General features: G+C 40.4%; 2 protein-coding genes across 4 annotated transcripts; both read left to right on the top strand.

Annotated features, from left to right (window-relative positions):
• Positions 1–422: 422 nt before the first annotated feature.
• LOC111342080 (dehydrogenase/reductase SDR family member 1) lies at positions 423–10,887 on the top strand. 2 transcript variants are annotated; one of them, XM_088751777.1, is made up of 11 exons: positions 423–553; positions 3,321–3,452; positions 3,869–3,927; positions 4,963–5,109; positions 6,366–6,404; positions 6,942–6,982; positions 7,845–7,977; positions 8,187–8,321; positions 8,784–8,862; positions 9,635–9,715; positions 9,884–10,887. In XM_088751777.1, exons 2-11 carry the CDS (start codon positions 3,332–3,334, stop codon positions 10,012–10,014), a joined length of 966 nt encoding a protein of 321 aa, XP_088607903.1. In that variant the 5' UTR covers positions 423–553; positions 3,321–3,331; the 3' UTR covers positions 10,015–10,887. The 2 variants fall into 2 exon arrangements, with proteins under 2 accessions (XP_088607903.1, XP_088607904.1); XM_088751778.1 differs by lacking the exons at positions 423–553; positions 3,321–3,452 and having other exon boundaries at positions 3,863–4,001.
• A 1,527-nt stretch (positions 10,888–12,414) lies between these two features.
• Positions 12,415–16,078, top strand: LOC148734630 (uncharacterized). 2 transcript variants are annotated; one of them, XM_088751783.1, is made up of 3 exons: positions 12,415–12,563; positions 14,481–14,803; positions 15,247–16,078. In XM_088751783.1, the coding sequence occupies exons 2-3, from the start codon at positions 14,515–14,517 to the stop codon at positions 15,348–15,350; spliced, it is 393 nt and encodes a 130-aa protein (XP_088607909.1). In that variant the 5' UTR covers positions 12,415–12,563; positions 14,481–14,514; the 3' UTR covers positions 15,351–16,078. The 2 variants fall into 2 exon arrangements, with proteins under 2 accessions (XP_088607909.1, XP_088607910.1); XM_088751784.1 differs by lacking the exon at positions 12,415–12,563 and adding an exon at positions 13,375–14,368.
• The last annotated feature ends 580 nt before the right edge of the window (positions 16,079–16,658 follow it).

Raw genomic sequence — 16,658 nt, 5'->3', positions numbered from 1 at the left:
TCCCATTTGGTAAAGGAAACGGAAACACTTTTATTAGGGGACATGATGTTCAAAAGTTAGACTTGCAATCCAAGCTAGAATGCATATATGACAAGAGCCATTATTGGGACCCAATTATGGCTCTTGATATATGAGTATTGTGGACCCTCTCTGCATTACCACCCCCATCCCCCTCCCCTTTCCCCCACCCCCTCTTTCGCCTCTGCTTACACACTCTTGAATGTAGATCCTAGCTAGCTGGAAGAAACTTTCACAGATTCGCTATGAAAATTCTAGACGATACGTAGTCTACCAATGAAAAACAAATTGCGGAAAGCTTACCTACCCTCTTGCTGAAAGGAACTGTAATCGAACTACCAAGGATTTCTAATCAAAGTTGAATGTCTGCACCGGACGTGGAGGCGAAAGTCCCGGGGCGAAGGTCGTAGATAAGTCGCATGACTTGACTGGTTGGTTAACTGGTGATCGCATTTGGCCGTTGTTACGATCGTGTGCGGGACTTCAAAACTCTTGTCTATAACTCTTGTCAGATGTTTGACTTAATAAAAATCAGGTAAGGCGCAAATATGTGTTCCTTGATTCTTATAGTTAGTGAGCGACTACGTTGAAGCACTAGAATACTGCTGATCTTCATTTATTCTATGGATTTTAGGGAATTTTCGGCAGCGCTACAGCCCAAAACAAAATAAAGTCGAAGGAGTTTAATTGATTCCGATTTGTTTCAGCCTTAGAGTTCGTTTTAACAAATTGCATGAATGAATTGCAAATCGCGTGACCGTCTATTCGCGTAATCAAATGGCAAACAAATGGCTTGAACAACAAAATTTCTCAGCGATTGACTGAAATGTTCTAGTCCAGTTCAGCCGCGAGTTTTTAGATTTTCAGGTTGTTTTGTTTTTTGGTTCCATTCCAATCGAAATAGACCTTTAGCACCCGTCGATCAAATGAGCTATGAATGGCCTGGGCTAAAGGATACTCGATTTGAAATACCAATACATGTGGTATTAGCCTTGAAAACGACTAGACGAACTTTCGAGTTAACATTCTTGAACGCGATTCAAATTAATGGCTGCAAAATGAAAAGTGAAGTTGCCGCTTTCAAGTGAGGCTTCGCCTAATGCGGACCACCGTTTGGATCGGTGAATATCATTTCTAAGTGTCGATATGTAATAACCATGTAGGGAAAATGACCTGAAATTCATATACTTCAATCTATGTTTGACATTGCGTGATGCGGTCTTCTACGTAACCCTCTCTCACTGCTAGAAAGAGTTGGCTTCGCACTTTTTTCGCATCTTAATGGAAAATTTAGTATCTCTTTCAACAAAACTGTTGTCGTAGATATTAATTCCATTACTATGAATCTGGACCTCGAGAACGGAGAGGTACAGTCTCTTTCGGAGTTAAGCAATTTGTTGAGCGTGTAAGTCACAAGACCTGGATAGAACCAACTGGTTTGATGCACCACGCAAAAGTACTCTTTTAATTGCGAGTCATCCCAGGTCTTCCAGTATATCGCAAGTGGAATCTGTACACGTTCTATCGAACATGCAAGCAAGAAAGTTGTTTTCTAGCTTCTGAAGGAAGTTCTAAGTTCCCGCCTGCCACCCAAACCATTGGCAGTTTTGATTGTTTCTCTATTCATTTGATTTAATGTTTGTGATATATTTTTGAATACTGGACGGTTGTTTAGTGTATCTGTCGAATACTTTTGCTGTAATATTCTACTGTTTTATATCTGATAAACTGCCTGGCTCCGGTTGTTCAAAGAGCGGATAACGCTATCCAACGGATAAATCGCTATCCAGCGGATAAGTGTTACTAAAACGTACTGCGCTATCCACCGGATAGAGATTTATCCAGTGTATAGCGTTATCCATCCTTTGAACAACGGGGCCTGGTCCTAAAACAAGCCTCAGTCTGTTGTGGTGCTAAGCCCAAATATCTTCGCCTTGCCTTAGTAATTAGCACGCGCGGTTATTTGGAAAACCAGAAAATAGTGCGTATCGTCTTTGAAATCTGATCCCTGAGCATGTTTCCGATTTTTATCGTAAACTTGATTTTCTAGCGATTTGTGACTAAAAATTATTTTCTTTTAATTTTGGGATTGAGATTGCTGTATTGGCTGTGGCAAATTAATCGTTGCATCATGTTAGACCAAGGGTTGATTTGTTGACTGAGGTCTATAAGGCATTTTTTTTTTCTATTTATGGTCATACGACCAGAATTTAAGTCTTCACTTTGGCAAACCAGAGGAAAGGAAATTATTATCGAACTACACTTGGGGACAAATAAAGCCCTAGACGAGTACAAACATCACGCGGTATTTGTACTCTGGAGTACCGGTTAAACAGGTTTTCTCGCATCGCGCAAGCGAGGAATTGGATTGTAGATTGAAGTTAAGAAAAAAAAAATGGCGGACAATTTGAATCATATTTCCGACGACGAAGAGTCAGAATGGCTGGCAAATATAGATCCAAGTTTATAAGATGAATTGAACGAAGAAAAACAGCTAGACGACAAGGAAATTTCTTCATTGAAGAAAATTGAAACAGCAACACGACAACGCGCCAATTCCGTTCCGCTTCGCATACTATGTCAGGCACTCCCCGTAAATAAATATCTGCGAAATTCGCCCGCACTGAAATAACAGTTTGGCGTGTTGAATAATAAATAACTTATTAGACGTTTTGTTGTGTAGTATTGCTGAGTATTTTTACTCGTAATTTGTATTTTGACGAGCCCTACGGGCTCGTTAAAATACGTCACAACTCGTAAAAATTAAGCTAACCGCCTCCCGGTTAGCTTAATGGATAGAGCGCTGGACTGTTGTGCGGGAGGTCGAGGGTTCGAGCCCCGGCCGGACCAACACTCAAGGTCTTAAAATAATTGAGAAGAATATACTACCTTTCTATAACATCAAGAAATGGTTAGATATTCTAGTCTTCTCGGATAGGGACGAATAAATGGAGGTCCCGTCTCGTGCAGGGTTAGGGGTAGGAGACGTTAATTTCCCACACACGAGATTACTGTGTAATGGATGTCCTCCCCTGGGGTGGGATGGGTGAGTTTGTTGGAGCTTAAACCTCGTAGGGGATCCATGTCCTATTGTTTCTGCTCCAGTACTTGGTACAAATCCTCAAATAAATAAATAAATAAATAAATAAAAATACTCAGCGATACTACACAACAAAAGGTCTAATAAGGTATATTAAGAACCCAAATTTATAGCAACCAAACTGCTTTTAGCAAGCAAGTATACCAGTGACCAAGTTGCAATTATAGTGGAATGGTCTACTGAAAGTTGTTCTGATCTTAAGTTCAAAACAGGATGGAATCTGAGCTGCCTTCTCTAAAAAGAAAAGTATGCATTGTGACAGGAGCTTCCAGAGGAATTGGCAAAGGAATTGCTTTGATGTTGGCCAAGGCAGGAGCTACTGTTTATATTACAGGTATTAAGTAACAAAATAAAATTTTGTATCAAGAAGTTATTTTTAAGCTTTGTTTTTCCCCTCTGCAAGTGAGACATACTCAGAATAGGCTGAACAGAAAAAGGGGCAGAGGGGAAATTGAGTCCTTTGAAATAAGGAAAGCACTGAAGAAGGTGACTTTTGGACACTTTAAATATTGACTTAGGCTGAGCATGTTTAACGAGGATGAGTTTGTGCATTAACACCAACCACCAACTGCCCTAATTTTTAAAAAGAAGTTGATATAAAAAGCACTGCAGCAAATATTTGGAGTCTGTTAAACAAATTTTTTCATCTGTAAAGAGAAGGAAGTTGGACAGGAAGTTAATTAATTGGAGACTTTCCAAGATGGAAAGACTCATACAAACAATTATCCTTTCTTATAACTGCATTTGCAGGCAGGACTCTTGACACTGAACAAGGCAAGCAAGGGTCATTGAGGCAAACAGCTGAAGAGGTAAATCTGAAAGGACAGTAGGGTGAATTTCATTTGTGTGAAAACTTCAAGTGGCAGGATTACCAATAATGAAAGTAGGTTGTGACAGCTTACACATTGTATTTAGGAATTTAATTTGTTCGCCACGGGAATGGCAGGAGAAAGGAACAGAACTTTCGTCCCAATAGACACCTAACCCCTTTGTACCAACCATCCCGCCCCGGGGAGGACATCCACCACGCAGTAATCTCATGCGTGGGAAATTAACGTCTCCTACCCCTAACCCTACAGGAGACGGGACCTACGGTGAATATTCGTCCTTATCCGAGAAGACTGGAATATCTATCCATTTCTTGATATTATAGAAAGGTAGCAAATTCTCCTCAGTTATTATAAGACCATGAGTATTGGTCCGGCTGGGGCTCGAACCCTCGACCTCCCGCACAGCACAATCCAGCGCTCTAACCAATTGCGCTCTAACCAATCTGCCTCCCACCTTTAAGTAAAGGGATACAAATCATGTGGCTAAATGGTTAATACATTGGACAGTCTGACCTTACAGGCCTTACTGAGGTCCATGAGCAAGCCTAGTTAGTTAGCTGGTAGAAAGGCACTAATTTTAGTTAGTTAGTTGTGGTGGTAGAAAGGCACTAATTTCCTCTCAAAGTGCCTTTCCTTGTAGAGGTATAGGGCCCCCTTTCAGTATTTGTATTTTATTTGTCCTTCTGTATGTTTATTTTTTCTTTCCCAAAGAAAAACTTGTTATATTAATCTTTTCTACCTATCAATCTGGAGATATAAATTGTGGAATGAAGGCCTTCATTCCACAACTCATATCTGGTGTAAGTAAATATTCACATTAGCATGTTAGAGGCCACCAATCATCACATGGAGAGCAAGCTAACTAAGATCAGCCACCAAGGATGACTATAATGGATGCAACCACAAAGAAGCGAGGAAGTGAAGCCCTTTGGAAACAAGAAAAAAAACCCAAATGCTATTTAAGTTACTTGATTCTCATAGTAGATTTACAAGATTCTTTAAAATTCACTGCAGATTGATCAGGAGAGTGGTGGGTGCTGCATTCCTATCAAGTGTGACCACAGAAACGATGAAGAAGTGAAAAAACTGTTTGAAAAAGTCAGTCAAGAACAGAATGGGCAATTGGACATTCTTGTGAATAATGCTTACCAAGGAGCTAGGGTGAATATGTCTTTCTGTGATAAATAAGGTAGTGCACTCTATAGCTGTCATCCACCTAGTTTATAGAAGATCATGCCATACAGATATCAATGTTAAAGCGGTACGTCAGTGTAAAACGTAGACTGCGGACTGCAGACCGGGGGTAAAATGCAGACTGAGGGTAAAACGCAGACTGCAGACTGCAGACCAGGGGTAAAATGCAGACTGAGGGGTAAAATGTTAATAATAAAAAAAAAGCGAGTTCTAAAGATGAAATAAAGAGTGTTCGTACCCGTAAGATAATGTCACGTCAGGACTCACGAAACACGCAATGGCCGCTTCACACAGTTTAAAAGTCATTTCGTCCCCAAGTCATATGGCACTATAAAATGTCAGAAAACGAGGACGACGATCTCATGGTAATTTTCGATAATTTGCGATAATGTCTTTCACAAACTATGCTCGATACCTACAAGTTTACCTTGCCTTGTTGTTGTGCTGTCGTGTTTTGCTTGCCTTGTCTTCCAAGGCCATATGAAGAATTTGAACCCTGAAAGAGTTACTCGGTCACAGACCTATTCGCGAATGCACAATTCAAAATGGCCGACATTTAAACAAAGGTAAGACGCATAACATTACGATCAGTTTGGGCGCTTTTGGGGAAACTTGGTTCGACAAAATGGGGAGCTCAAGAACTCGAGGTTGATAATATGTTTGACTAAGGCGAATAAACGCCTTTTGGTTTGAGTTTTCGGGATTTTGAAAAAAAAATTACGGTTACGGGTAGGAGCACTACCAAGTCTAGTTTTTTATTATTGATATTTTATTTTTCCCTCAGTCTGCATTTTAACCCTGGTTTGCAGTCTGCAGTCTGCATTTTAACCCCGATCTGCAGTCCGCAGTCCGCAGTCCGCAGTCTTCGTTTTACACTGACCGATGTTAAAGGGATCAGATAATTTTCTGCACGTCGCCAATGAAAAGAAATTAGATGAATTGCTGGCATGCATTTCCATAAACTGCATGAACTGCTTTGTTAAGTCGGGCAGTTATGAAGATAGATAAATAAAAGCCTACCTCTTTACATCACCAGTATCCATGAGCAATTATGCAATGCACTTTTTGCAAGTAACAGTAAATGGAACCTGTCTAAGACCTCCCTTGTTTTTTTCTTTTGTATGTTTGCTATCTACAGCTGTAAGGCAAGAAGTATATGTACCTCACAGAAACTGTATTGTAAGGCACTTACAATTTATTTACTGCATATTCTTCATTTCCAGGCAGCATTAGAGAAAGCAGGAACACCATTTTATGAACTGGTCAGTCGTAAGAAACAGCTCCCAGATCAGAGGAATCTCACATGAAATAGATACAAATCCATACTCCTTATCTATTTCGCCTTAGCTTTATTAAAGTCAGTGTCTTAATTGAAGGCTATGAAACGAACTGAAGAAAAACAATTGACCTCCCCTCCTCATGTAAACCGTGAAGTTGCAGATAGCTAGATCACAAAAAATTGTTTTGTGCCTCTGACCTCTTGTGGAAACAGGACGGTGCAGTATTTCAGAAGTTTTGAGAGGTCATCTTGTGAGTTGTGATTAGAGAGCTTGATTTGTGAAATTTTGTTTGTGTCTGCATGCTTTTGGATGTCAGTTTTGGTAATAAATAATAACAGAATGAAATGAAAAAATTTTACAAGTCCGACTCCGAGTCTTAACCAGTTTTCATGTTCTAGAGAGACATACTAATTAAACAAACTCTTAAAAACATGGTGTGCACACAATCTAATTATAGGTAATTATAAATAAATACAAATAGATGAATACAAATAATCCCTGTCTTTTTCCTCTATCTAGTCTGTGGATATGTGGGACGAGGTCAACAATGTGGGGTTAAGGTGAGAAAAGTAATCGATATAATGCATTGATTTTCACCATTCAGCACTGTGCTTGTGCAGTAGTCACTAAATTTTTCCTTGTTTAAGGTTACTGTGCACCTTCAGGGGTGTCTCGCGTGCAAGCGATGTAGCGCGTCCGTTTTAAACTGTAGATATCTAAGCCCCTATATCAAATTAAAGCTTATAGGACTGGCTATCAGACTATACCAAAAATTTTGAAAAAAAAGGAATTGTCGAATTTTTCACGACTTCTAAATGCGAGCGCCTGAATCACCTTTTGAACGTTACATGTTAAAGCGAATTTTTTTTTTCGCTTATTTGATGTGTTCCTCCGTTTCCGGGGCCAAAGCGCTAAAAACGTGCCTGCGATTTGCCATATTCAACTTCATTGAAAAGTTACCGAACATTTTTGAAGTAGGATTTAAAAAATGTGGAGTGATCGTTCTTGAAAAAAAGTATTTAGAAATAAAAAATTGGGAGACACCTTTTTGTTGTTTATATGTAAAACTAGCTACTGTCAAAATTTGAGAGCGATCGAACAAGTTCCCTTTGACTTGTAGCTCTTAAAAGGTGATTCGGGCGCTAGCATTTAGAAGTCGTGAAAAATTCGACAATTCGTTTCTTTTCAAAATTTTTGGTATAGTCTGATAGCCAGTCCTATAAGCTTTAATTTGATATGGGGGTTTAGATATCTACAGTTTAAACCGGACGCGCTACATCGCTTGCACGCGAGACACCCCTGAAGGTGCATGGTGACGTTAATGAGTTATGGCCTTACTGACCGACAGACTATTAAGGGATGGAGTTAATTATTGAGTCGTAGTGAGATGCTTGATAAACTTACGCATTCCTTCCATTTAAGGTCCAATTATGTGGCTGCATGGTATGCAGCTAAGATGATGGTTCCAGCAAAGCAGGGGCTCATTGTCAATATCTCATCGCCTGGAGGCTTAAAATATTCCGTTAGTGTCGCATATGGTGTTGGCAAAGCCGCAGTAAGTACTCCCTCCCCTCCCCTCCCTTCCTTACCTACCCCTCCCTACCCTCCCCCTCCTTCCCTGCACAAGCACGCACATGCTTTTGCTATTGGATAGTATGATGTATATCGTGACTGCTGCAGAAATCAACCTCTTTGCGAAAACATTGTTCCGTAATCGCGAAGTTAAGAACCTGCTAAATATAATTTTTTTTCATTTTTACTCAGACGGACAGAATGGCTGCGGATATGGCTGTGGAACTACGTAAACACAATGTGGCGTGTGTGTCTCTATGGCCAGGGGCTGTGAAGACAGAGACCGTAATGGACTTGATTCCCAAGAAAAGTCATGAAGGAAAATGGGTACTCTCTTGTTCTTAAAACTATCTTTGGGGGAGGTGAGGGGAGAAGTACGAATAGTTCTTTGAGTATTACCTTGTATGGTTGGTCTTCAAATCGAGATTCGCCTTCTCAACCAATGAGGCGAGACTTGCTTGCCCACGTTTTCCCGCGCCCTGAGCAGTTTTTTCTTCTGTGAATTGTCATTGGCCCTTACTATATTTCCTTTTATATATAGGCCGTTAAAATCGGTAGTTGACTCGGGCTTCGCTCCTATCAACTATCACGCGATAGAATTCTCGAGCTCATTAGCTAAAAGTTAAATAGCCATCGAACAGGCTATCATTAGCTGCGCCATGCAAAGCTAGGCTCCTCGTCGGATCATCTCTCGCTGCTCCACTTCTTGTTCCTCAACGCCAACGGCAGCCTGCTTGCAAGCTATGAGTTTTTTTGTAGGTTATTCTTCTGTTTTGTGTTTTTTTGTAGGTGAGTAAATCCGGAAAATTTTTAAAATACGCTGAAGATGTCACATTTTCCGGCAAAGCTGTGGCGTGGCTTGCAGCAGGTACTCCCATAATTTTCTACTTTCGCATCAAGCTACGCAAAATTTCCAGGTAGAATTCAATGACTACTGCATCTTGTCTATAGGGCTAGCTTTACTGTATTTCGGCAGCTAAATTAACTCTCTTTCAAATGCTATAAGCTCACAGAAAGCTCTCGACATTGCTGGTCGTAGCAATATGCAGGGCGCGTATCACATACGAACATGGTAACGGCCCAGCTCACCAATGGAGTTGTGGGTAGCTCAGTAGTAGCTAAGTGTTAAGGTATTGTTGCATGGAATGCGAGGGTCTGAGGTTCGATTTCTCATGATTAATCAGACTTTTTCTTAGTCCCGCGCTCGCGACAAGAAGAAAAAAACATCTTAAGTTGTAGCAAAGGTTGTCTAACTTACAATACCAGCAACAGAGCTGGGCAATGAGGGAAAGGATTTAGTATCTCGTGCTTGCTTGGCTTTGTTAATCAAAACCTTTGAGTACGACTGGATTTAGCTAGATATCTATGCACACGAGAACATTCCAAGTCACAGGGTTAGAGTTCGGGCTAGCGACTTTAGAACAAGACTTTAGCGACTTTAGAACAATCGGGATACTCCCGCAGCAGGTTTTGTGGTAGTCATCAGTTTTGATTTGAAGATTTCTTTTCACAGACTAACCAGTTTCCACTCTCACTTGTTGTTGACTTTTCTTTCGATTTCGAAAGTTTAGAAATAGATGCGATACGTCATCCATCTCTTTCGATTGTTTTGGCGTCTGAAATTTGATTACCACTTTCAGATAAGGATATCATGAAAAAGACTGGTCGGATTCTAATTTCGCCGGAATTGGCCAGAGAATACGGGTTCAAAGATGTCGGAGGTATGCGACGTATAAATTACGTATAGTTATTTGACGCAAAACTATGCAACAATCTGTGTATGGAAACCTGCTTTTCGTAAGCTGTTCTTCAATGAATTATTATGTTGTGGCAGGGCAATTCAGTTGGTAGAAGAACAGATGAAATGAAATTTTCGTTGTTTGTTGTAGGAACTCAGCCATTGTCTATGCGACAAGTGAAGTTTCATCTGGCAAGCTCCTACCCTTCTATCGCGTGGATGATCCCTGAGTTTGTCTATGTCCCAGCATGGCTATTGGCAGCTGTCAATCACAAGCTCTGATCACGTGACTGATCGACTTTTCAACATGTATGTAATGGCAGAAATGAAAGTCGCTATTTGGAATAGGGCTGCTGAGTAAAGACATTATATTTTAGTTTAGTGATTCATAGTTAGATATTCAAACCTTTGGGGAATTGAAAGAGAATGATATATTTATAATGCTGACACAATTACTGGTGACCCTGTGGTTTTCATTGAAGCCCACTGATTGAAAACACTCAGATATCTAGAAACAAATAATACAAATCGAACGTAACATGACAGAAAACCACAATTTCAAGCGTGGTTAAGGTGTTGATATTGGTTCTATATCTTGTCCTGATAACAAATCAAAACTCAGGAATTGCATTATAATGTAGCTCCACTTTATTAATACTATATCTAAAAAGGTTGATTTTATTTTTGCACGGTTAGCCCCGTCATCTGTGAAAGCGAAATACAAAAGCAAGCAGATACAGAGTGATTATTTCGCTATGTTGAAAATGAATACTATAAGTTTGTGCAACTCGTGCGCATAACATTGCTTGAACGTATTCAAAACATTATTACTGTTATCCATTATATTGTTTTCATCTGTATCCTGAGTCGTTTAACTTATAACACAGCTCAACGGTAAGGCTTAGTATTACTTCATCATCTTCATTAGCTTCAAAAATGGAATTTTCTGTGTTAAGATTTCCAGATTTCTTACAATTAAGTTTGTACTGCAACGAGATTATACTTCAAAAACACAGCCCAGCCGCTTTACTATTCTGTATTACACTCTGAATCATGAACGTGCCTTTGTCCTTTCATCTTTTGCCTTTGTCTTTTTGTCCTTTTTTTCGGTTAAAGTCCTGCAATTTCATAAGAAATAAAACATATGCCTACGAATTCCTATGATATTGATCATTTTCCAGTTTCCATGCCTTTATATCAAGATACTTAATAATAGGAAAGGGAGTCAAATGATGACAACGTCGTATTGATGACTTTTTATCCAATGTCATTCACATGCCCCTTTGATATAAAATACAACAGTAGTAGTTACAGAGTATTTCCCGGTTTCCGAAGTTACTAACACAAAATGGATAACCAGCAACAGGAAACGAGGAGTTGATTTCGTCTTAATTATTTCACCTTTGCTTCGTTTGTTCCTGAGTACTGACTTGCGCAGTTCACTTGATTTTGTTTCTTCATAATTTTCTTTTTTTGTAATGTGATCGGTCGAGTTCCTCTAAGTGACCCCGGTAAAAGCATTCTTTAAACTTGGGTTTGTTCCGCTTCCCGTCTCGGGAAACTAATATTTGACCCAATGCTTTCATCCACATCAAAGAATTCAAATTTTTTTCGAGCAAAAATTCAAAAGATAGGGGGATAATAAATATATAGCCTCTTTCTCGTGGGTTAATAAGCAGGATTATTACATCACCCGCAGCGCTCATGGGCATTATGAAGCGAATCCTGTGCTCTGATTGGCTACCGAGCGGGCAAGATGTGCCCTTCTCGCCTGCTCGGGATTGCCTGCATTGATCCCGCGCATGAAAAAAATTGAATTGGTTCTAAGTTCATAATTCTTGGACAATGTCGGCGATAAAAATGCAAAAAGCGACAGAAGATAGTCAAATAACTTGAAGAAGCGACTCTCGTGAATTTACAAACACAGCTGCCTTTCATACCCGGCTCTCGAAGTAAACAAGCCAATATTAATTCTTAATAAACCGAAATCTTTTTGCAATATAATAAATCCTGTACGGACAAAGTTTGTTCGGCTAAGATGTCTGAAAGTTAGCTTCATTTTTATGGACCTCGACCTCGTCTCGGTTCATAAAAATGCAAAGAAAAAAAAGAACTCGGCCAATATCCAACCCTCTTGACCCCACACTTGGACAATAACGCATACAAGTTGAGCTGTTTCCGCAACGATCAAACCCACAAGTACTGATAATATTAGAAACTAATTATTGTTGTTATATTCAATTTATAATGGGACCACTAGCGGGCCAAGAGAGCAAGCTATATCAGACCGTTGAGCCAATCTTCCTTTTGTTCCTCTTTAACCGCCCTTAAGACAAAGGTCACCGTCGTGGAAATCTGCAGTCTTCGACGTCGTTAAAGATACCACTGCATTAAGAACTGTCCACGTTTTGAACTCTTCATTCAGCCTAACGCAATTATGAAGTTTTCATGAAAGCTTCGAAAGGTTTGTTGGTTGCATGAAAAGAATGGAGTGAATAGGAAGCGGAAGTGTATAGAACGTTTCAGCGTTTCAGTGTATAGTTTCAGTTATTTGGCCTTTCGGCGCGTTTGCACTGCAGCTATATTAGCACTAGCGCAAGTTTAGCTTTTCTAAAATCTGCAACGGAAGAATTTGTTCTCTGAGTGTCTCTAAGGCAACTTTAGAAACACCTCAAAACAATTAAAGTTACTTCTGACCATTGAGATTTTACTGCCGGTTATCACGCGAAGGGAGATACCCTAACCAGCAATTGGCTTAAAAAGGCTTTAGTGGTTCCCATTCTAACACAATAAGACGAGTTCAGAAGAACGAGCAGAGAACAGTGAACAAGGTAAGGGTTTTTTCACAGATTAAAAAGCCCTAGTAAGGTAAAGCAAGAGGTCGATGTGAATGACCACATTTTTTTCCATAATCACAAACTGTTGCATTGATAATCAAAAACATAATTAGACATGTCAAACATAAAATCGGAACTCTTGATTCGCTTCAACCGCTTCCCGGTTAGCTCAATTGGTAGAGCGCCGGAGTGTTGTGCGGGAGGTCGTGAGTTCAAATCCGGCCGGACCAACACTCAGGGTCTTTAATTAACTGAGAAGAAAGTGCTGCCTTTGTAATAATATCTGCAAATGGTTAGACTTTCTAGTCTTCTCGGATAGGGACGATAAATGGAGGTCCCGTCTCCTGCAGGGTTGGGGTAGGAGACGTTAATTTCCCCCACACGAGATTACTGTGTGATGGATGTCCTCCCCGGGGTGGGATGGGTGGGTAAAAAAGGGGTTTGGTGTCAATTGGAACAAAAGTTCTCTTCCTTTCTCCTGCCATTCCTGTGGCGAATGAATTAAACTTAAACTTAAACTTCTTCTCAGTGGAGCTAAGGGTTTGAAACCTCGCCAAGTTTTCTGGCATCAGATTTAGAAGGTTCGTCCTTTAAAAGCTTGCCTAACAAAGTTTGACATGTCATTGTAAACAGCCTGAAACGTCTCAAGTTCAACATCATTTTTTCTTGTAAAAAATCGGGACATTCTAAAATACTACCTCAAAGATCCACCAAACCACCGGGGGATTGACGTATTCCACAAATCTGCGGGAACATAATTAGATCCCGTGGTTTATATGCTTTTTTGTCATGCGTTTATCACCTGCGTTTGTCTTGTAATTACAGAAGATGTCCACGAGAGCTCCGTAGATTACTTAAAAACGATAAAGGAAAAAAGCTGTGTATGAATTGCGGAGGGATGCTACGCCGAGAATAAAAAACAGAAAAGTTACGGACAATGTGAAGGTGTAGTCTTATCGTCCGGGTGTCTGATCGTTGGTTAGTAACTGACGTAGTGTGGTGATGATGCATTACCACACTACGTCAGTTACTAACCAACGTTAAAGACAAAGACGAACCGAGGAACAGACAGGGAACGATTTATAAGATCAATTGTTCCGACTGCCAAGCCTCCTACATCGGTGAGACTGGCAGAAACCTCACAACAAGACTGACTGAACACAGACGGGCGACGAGGAAAGGTGATGTCAGCAATCACCTTGCTGAACACCGTCGACTTACCAACCACAACATTGACTGGGACTCTCCGCAATGCCTAACCTACAGCACTGACTATTTTCAACGACTGACTCTGGAAAGCTGGTTTACTAACTTAGAACAGACTCCCCTAAACAGATGTCAACAACTACCCGCTCCATACAAACGACTCATTCACGACATAAACATCACAAACGACCGAAAAAGAACGACCTAACTTTACCGACAGATCGAAACAGACCAATCACGACCGACTTACGTCACTTGAGTCTTACAGCCAATAACATCACGGCAAAACCAACCAATCATTTCACACGAACTGGAATAAGAACATTCTACTGACAACAATCATTCACTTGACTCTGATGATGACTTCCGCACAGGTTGTCGAAACGTCAGTCACTACCACCGACAACAGTCCTTCTCAGGACTACACTCACCCGGACGATCAGACTACACCTTCACATGTTACTGCCGGGTTCAAACCATTTACTGCATTACGGACAATCTTAATATAAAATAGCTTGGGACGTCTTTCTGTGCTTCAAGGCGAATCTATGCATAGGATTACTATATTTAAATGCAATTATTATTTTATTCAGGTAGGCTAACGTTTGAGTGCAACCTTTCTTTTAAATCATTCAAATAAATATCATTTTTATTTTGCACTGGATAATTGTTTAATTTCAGCAACTTTTCTGTTTTCGATTTCAGTTATCTAGATCTGTAACAGTTCTTGATCGTCAAAATGGGATCGCTGTTCCTAAAATTAGTCTACATTCTGACTGCAATGAGCATTGCTGAAGATTTTATGCATCTTGGAAGCTCCTGGTTCAACGCGGGACAACATGGTGGCGAGATTAGCACGCAATCTTCCTCCCTGTTTCTCCCTGGGGCGAGTGGCGCGCCGATTTGGCCGTTTGTAGGAAGATTTGTCACCAAGAGTGCGCTCAAAGCTGCTAAAAAAAAGGCCAAGAACCAAGCCAAAAAGGCTGGAAGGAGCAGAAACAAATCTAGAAAGAGTTCAGGGGGTGCAGGTAAGTAATTTATCAAAAGTAGTCATTCTGTCAATCAAAACCCATTTACTTCTAGTGTTAAGTAAGACAAATATCTACTACTTTTCCGTTAAATCCAGGTCCAAAGTTCAACCGAACTTTCTTACTTTTGAGTTGACTGCCTCTTGGCTTCATCTCTTGCATTCTCAGGAAAAAAATTATCATCGGTAATTACTAATCATATCATCATAGATTACGACTGTTACAAATGTTAATTTTTTTTTGTCTATTGATTTATCTATTTGTTTTTCCTTTTGAGGGAACCTGATTTCCCAGACCGATGATCTTATTAACTAAGGAAAAGGACCTAAGCACAATCCGACCATTTTTGTAATGATACGGAATTAAAGAACTCGAGTTACCACTGAGTTTATCAGGACATGATGCTCTGAGAACCATTTGATTTGCTTCTTTTTTTTTTTCAGAACACACCAAAAATGCCCGGAAAAGTACCTCGAATAAGCACGAGAGAGGACAGGCCAGAAAGAACAGGGACCGACAACGCGCCAGGGGAAATCGAAGAGGATAAACTAGTCATTACTGAATTGTTAGTTGCCGAGCTTGGACTCAATTTTTTTTAACTTCCTTTTCGTAATCGGAAAAATATTAGGCGACATCTAATTGCGGCAGGGCTCTGTGACAAATCGCTACACGTGCGTTGGTTCCAAAATGAGTTGTTATGATCATGCTGTCGATGGCGTGGGCGCTCGGAGAGAACGCGGCATCAAATAAAGAGTGTGACTTCTCTATCGTATGTGGCCGTGAGGTCCATTCCACTAATAGAAGAGGCACCTTATTCGCTTGCGGAAATGGGCCGGGGGCTCCGAATCTACAAGGGCACCGATCATTTAAACGCACTGGCGCCTGGTTGATTAACGACCTCCTGTTGCGCATTCCACCTTCTAATTCAAGCCTCTTGAAAATTATACAACTTGTTTCGGATCGAAAAATATTTGGCATGATGTCAGACTTCGACATCCCCATTGCACACAAAGTAAATCGTCTTGACCTTACCCCTTTGGTGTCGCCTAATATTTCCCACCCTAGTAACTCTTTGCAACAATGAATTAAGTTTCGTTATACATGTAAGCCCAGTTTTAGTACTGAGAATGATCTTAAGTTAGACGAGTTTTATTTTTTTCACGAAAGGTCTCTACCTTACGCTCGGCGAAATGGTCTCTTTTTAACTAGTCAATACTACGAGTTTTTTTTTTTCTGTAAAGATTCCTTTAACCAATAAACATTTTTCTTAAAATATTTTGTTCGCCGACTGACAACAAAGTACTGAGTATACCGCTTAGCCGGCATGATCCAATATGTAACCAGAGATGTTGATGTGTATCGAAAACTGCGAGGAATATATTAGACTTGAAAATGATTTGAAAGACGAGAGAAGGTGTTCAGAGAGCTTCAGGATCGATATGTCCACTGCGAGGCTCCATGGAACTTTTGCACCTTTGCATACTTAGGGAGTAGCATTGATCATCCTGCTCTACTAATGAGTCAAGGAAAACATATTAGGTGAATCTCTTCACTTGTGCCAATTGAACTCGGCTATCAATGAAAAGGGGCCTGTGAGCCTATAGGCGTTAGTCAGATAAGATTGTGCTAGGATTCAAATGGATGAAAAGGAGGAGGGAAACAAGCGCTCGCTGATGCGCAAAAATTGTCGCTGAGGTTCTGCGAAGGGGCGTCTTCTTAGTCCCCCCCCTCTTACTTCCCACACTCACCCCTCACATTCTTTCGTCCCTTGAAACCGAGAGCCAGGAACGGGCCAACAGTTAGACGGACGCCAGTCTGAGTAATTCCTCGTGATTTGAGTAGAATAACGAATCAA

The sequence above is a fragment of the Stylophora pistillata genome, chromosome 3, assembly GCF_964205215.1.
Source record: "Stylophora pistillata chromosome 3, jaStyPist1.2, whole genome shotgun sequence".
Lineage (NCBI taxonomy): Eukaryota > Metazoa > Cnidaria > Anthozoa > Scleractinia > Pocilloporidae > Stylophora > Stylophora pistillata.
Note: the sequence above shows the minus strand (reverse complement) of the source record. Positions and strands in the feature narration are given on the sequence as shown.

What these genes read in the sequence shown, in the direction of transcription:
- LOC111342080 (XM_088751777.1), top strand. Translation starts at nt 3,332, where the DNA reads ATGGAATCTGAGCTGCCTTCTCTAAAAAGAAAAGTATGCATTGTGACA. An exon ending in TGAGGCAAACAGCTGAAGAG is followed by an intron (nt 3,928 to 4,962) that starts GTAAATCTGAAA and finishes AATTCACTGCAG; the next exon opens with ATTGATCAGGAGAGTGGTGG. An exon ending in GAACACCATTTTATGAACTG is followed by an intron (nt 6,405 to 6,941) that starts GTCAGTCGTAAG and finishes TCCTCTATCTAG; the next exon opens with TCTGTGGATATGTGGGACGA.
- LOC148734630 (XM_088751783.1), top strand. Translation starts at nt 14,515, where the DNA reads ATGGGATCGCTGTTCCTAAAATTAGTCTACATTCTGACTGCAATGAGC. An exon ending in AAAGAGTTCAGGGGGTGCAG is followed by an intron (nt 14,804 to 15,246) that starts GTAAGTAATTTA and finishes TTTTTTTTTCAG; the next exon opens with AACACACCAAAAATGCCCGG.